The sequence below is a fragment of the Corvus brachyrhynchos genome, unplaced genomic scaffold (assembly GCF_000691975.1).
Source record: "Corvus brachyrhynchos isolate BGI_N302 unplaced genomic scaffold, ASM69197v1 scaffold99, whole genome shotgun sequence".
NCBI lineage: Eukaryota > Metazoa > Chordata > Aves > Passeriformes > Corvidae > Corvus > Corvus brachyrhynchos.
The window spans coordinates 78972-82561 of NW_008239778.1; the positions used below are offsets into that span (position 1 = coordinate 78972).

General features: G+C 61.9%; 1 protein-coding gene across 1 annotated transcript in view; it reads left to right on the forward strand.

Moving 5' to 3' along the window:
* The window catches only part of PIGS (phosphatidylinositol glycan anchor biosynthesis class S), an 11149-nt gene that overhangs the window by 7121 nt on the left and 438 nt on the right, over positions 1–3590 (forward strand). Inside the window, exons 3-12 of the mRNA XM_017742944.1 lie at positions 81–191; positions 566–655; positions 789–880; positions 1017–1215; positions 1488–1630; positions 1721–1835; positions 2039–2184; positions 2301–2401; positions 3131–3341; positions 3440–3590. The exon at positions 3440–3590 is cut by the window's right edge and continues 438 nt beyond it. Coding sequence (XP_017598433.1) covers positions 81–191; positions 566–655; positions 789–880; positions 1017–1215; positions 1488–1630; positions 1721–1835; positions 2039–2184; positions 2301–2401; positions 3131–3341; positions 3440–3590 — 1359 coding nt within the window. The remainder of the gene's footprint in view (positions 1–80; positions 192–565; positions 656–788; positions 881–1016; positions 1216–1487; positions 1631–1720; positions 1836–2038; positions 2185–2300; positions 2402–3130; positions 3342–3439) is intronic.

Consider the following 3590-nt stretch of genomic DNA (forward strand, 5'->3'; position numbering starts at 1 on the left):
CAGCCGGTGAGCGCCGGGCGGGCCCGGGGGCGGCGGGTCTGGGGGCTCGGGGGCCCGGGCTGACGCTGTCCCTGTGCAGGTTCAGCTGGTGGTGCCCATCGCCGTGGTCTTCGGCACGGGGTCGGTGCCCGCGGACCTGCCGAGGCCGCTGCCCTTCAGGGACGTGCAGGAGATGGAGATTTCCGTGAACCGTGAGAGACCTCCTTGTCTGTCCCTGCCCCGTCTGCTCCTCTTGGGTGGCCTCGTCCTTTCCCGAGGGGTCCCAACCTGCCCGGGACCCCAAACCCCCTTTCACCAGTACCATCCTGCCCTGAGCTGGCGGTGCAGGGAGCACTGGGGAGACAACAAAGTCGCAGGGTGCTACAGAGAAGGGACCAGCCCCATTGCCTAGGGATGGGGATGCCCAACTACCAGTGTGGACCAGTGATGCTACGTGCCATAGTGGTTCACCCTGCTGGCACCTCGTACTGTGTGTCCCCCTGGGGCTGTCCCTTGTTCCTGTGAGCACCAGGCTCCTGGAGGGGCCTGGGATCAGCAGATTCACTCAGGTTTTCTGCCCTTGCAGTGAGAACCAGCGTCATGTCCCGCTATGAGATGCTCTATCGCAGCACCACGGGTCAGGAGGAGGCAGCGCTGGCTGCGGCGACTGCACGAGGTATTGGAGCAGGGAAATTGCTGGGGAGCTCCTCTTCCCGAGGCTGGCTGAGCAGAGAACACTGCTTTGTCTCAGAATGAGATGGGGATTGGAGTGAAATTCCCAACCCTGCCAGTGCTTCCGTCTTCCCCAGAGGCTGATGCTGCTCTGCACCCACTGCAGGACACCACGTTGGGCTCTCTAACCATGTATGTGGTCCCTGAAACCTCCTCTCTCCTGCCTCAGGTAGGGAGCAGCACCCTGTGGTGCCAGTCTCTGCGTCCTTCACCCCTGGGAGGTGGCATGTGTCACAGGTGGCACTGTGCCATTCTCAGGGTGCTGCTCCCAGCCCTCACCCCATCCCATCCCATCCCATCCCCAGGGCATCAATGTCTACGTGGGGAAGCACCGCAGTGCCCTGGTGAGGGCTGGGGGGAGCCTGGCTGCCCTGCAGGCCCAGCTCCGGGAGGTGACACAGGTGATGTCCTTCACGGCCAGCTCCATCGCCGCCGCCCTCTCGGACCGTGTGCCTGGTGGTCAGCTCCGCCCTGATGCACGGCGGTACCTGAAATCCAGCCTGGGTATGGATGTGCCCTCCATCCCTGTTCCCTGGCCTCGGGAAAACCTTCTGTCCCTGGGACTCCCATCCCTGCTCTGCTTGTAGCATCCCTGGATGTCTTCTGGGCTAACAGACCCCTTTGCCTGTAGCAGTTGCTCTGGGCCAGGGTTGTGCTGTGGTTGCTCTGTTGGTGTGACCCCACACTGGTGTGGGCCAGGGAGGAGGGGCCAGGCCCTGCTGCTCTTGGGAGCTCTGTCACGGCCTCGGTGCCTCATAGGCTGCCGGTCCTTGCAGGGTATGAGATCACCCTCAGCCTGCTGAAACCTGACCCCAAGTCCCACACCGTGGACTGGGATATCGAGGGGGCTGTGAACCGCTACGTGAAGCCCGTCCTGGACAAACTGAGCTTGGTGGCCAACTTTTCTGTGGATTCACAGGTGAGGGCTGGGAGAGATGGTGGGGAAAGCCCAGCCCTGACCTCCCTGGGATGCGCTCCTCTGCTGGCAACGTTTCTTGTGTGCCTGCAGATCCTGTACTACGCTGTCCTAGGAGTGACACCACGCTATGACAAGGAGTCCTCCAGCTTCCTCCTGAGTGCTCACAGCCTCCCGCACGTCATCAACCCCGTGGAGGCCCGGCTGGGTGAGCACCATGCTCATGGCTCGCTGGGATCTGTCTCATGGGCCCAGGCTCTGCTGAGGGAGAGGGGACAGCTGTGCCTGTGTCCCTTTTCCCCCCAGCCCATGTGAGAGCTGCCGGGGGTGCTGTGAAGGAGGAGCTGGGCTGTGAGCTGCTCTTGCTGTCCCTGCCAGCCACAAGAGTTCTGTGACTCTGTGCCACTGCAGGCTCCAGTGCTGCCTCACTCTACCCCGTGCTGAACTTCCTGCTGTACGTGCCAGAGCGCTCCCACTCCCCCCTGTACATCCAGGACAAGGATGGAGCCCCAGTGAGCACCAACGCCTTCCACAGCCCCCGCTGGGGCGGCATCATGGTACGGGAGCCATGGGGGTGCTGGCAGTGCTGGGACAAGGTGGTGCCTCCCCATTCCCAGCTGGTGACCCTGCTGGCCCTGAGGCCCCAGCTATGCCTTGCTGACATGTTCTGCAGGTTTACAACGTTGAAGCCCCTGCTTCCCCCCAAGCCTCCCTCCCTCTGCATGTGGATGTGGACATGGCACGAGTGATGGAGGTTTTCCTGGCCCAGCTCCGGTGAGGATGCTCTCTTCCCCAGGCCTCTGTGGAAATCAGTGGGGTCAGAACAGGCTGTACCCAAACAGCTTGTTCATGCCACCCTCCGTGGGCTCTGGGAGGCTGAGGGTGGTTCTTTGTGGCCTTTTGAGGTGCTGGCTACTGGCCATCGCTGCTGTGTGGCCAGGGGTGCTGGCACATCTCCTGTCTCCTCAAGTAGGAGGCTTGCCTTATCCTGCCCCACATCCAGGAGGCAATTAGGCAGGACTGGGACTAAATGCAGCAGGGAGAAAGAGCAGGGAGCTCATGGGAATGCAGGCCTGTGATGTGGGCTGGGACTGTTCCTTTACTCCCAGGTTACTCTTTGGGCTGTCTCGGGAAGAGGTGCCCCCCAAGTTCCTGCTGGAAAGCCCAGGGAATGAGGGGCTGGCTGACTGGGAGCTGGACCACCTGCTCTGGGCCCACACTGTGGAGAACATCGCCACCGTGTCCACCACCCTGACCTCACTGGCCCAGCTCCTGGACAAGATTGGGAACATTGTCATCAAGCTGGCTACTGGCCATCGCTGCTCTGTGGCCAGGGGTGCTGGCACATCTCCTGTCTCCTCAAGTAGGAGGCTTGCCTTATCCTGCCCCACATCCAGGAGGCAATTAGGCAGGACTGGGACTAAATGCAGCAGGGAAAAAGAGCAGGGAGCTCATGGGAATGCAGGCCTGTGATGTGGGCTGGGACTGTTCCTTTACTCCCAGGTTACTCTTTGGGCTGTCTCGGGAAGAGGTGCCCCCCAAGTTCCTGCTGGAAAGCCCAGGGAATGAGGGGCTGGCTGACTGGGAGCTGGACCACCTGCTCTGGGCCCACACTGTGGAGAACATCGCCACCGTGTCCACCACCCTGACCTCACTGGCCCAGCTCCTGGACAAGATTGGGAACATTGTCATCAAGGACGATGTTGCCTCTGAGGTAGGGCTGGGGCACCCTGAGGTGGGGAGCAGAGGGTGCTGAGTGTCCTTGTGGTGCTCCCTGGCCAGGGACTGACCCTTGGTGTTGTTCCCACACAGGTGTACCGGGCAGTGGCCTCAGTCCAGAGCGCTGTGACCGAGCTGTCCCTGGGCCACCTGCACGCAGCATTCCAGGCCAGCAAGGAGGCCGTCACCTCCTCGGAGAGGGCCTTCTTTGACCCATCTCTCCTCCATCTCCTCTACTTCCCTG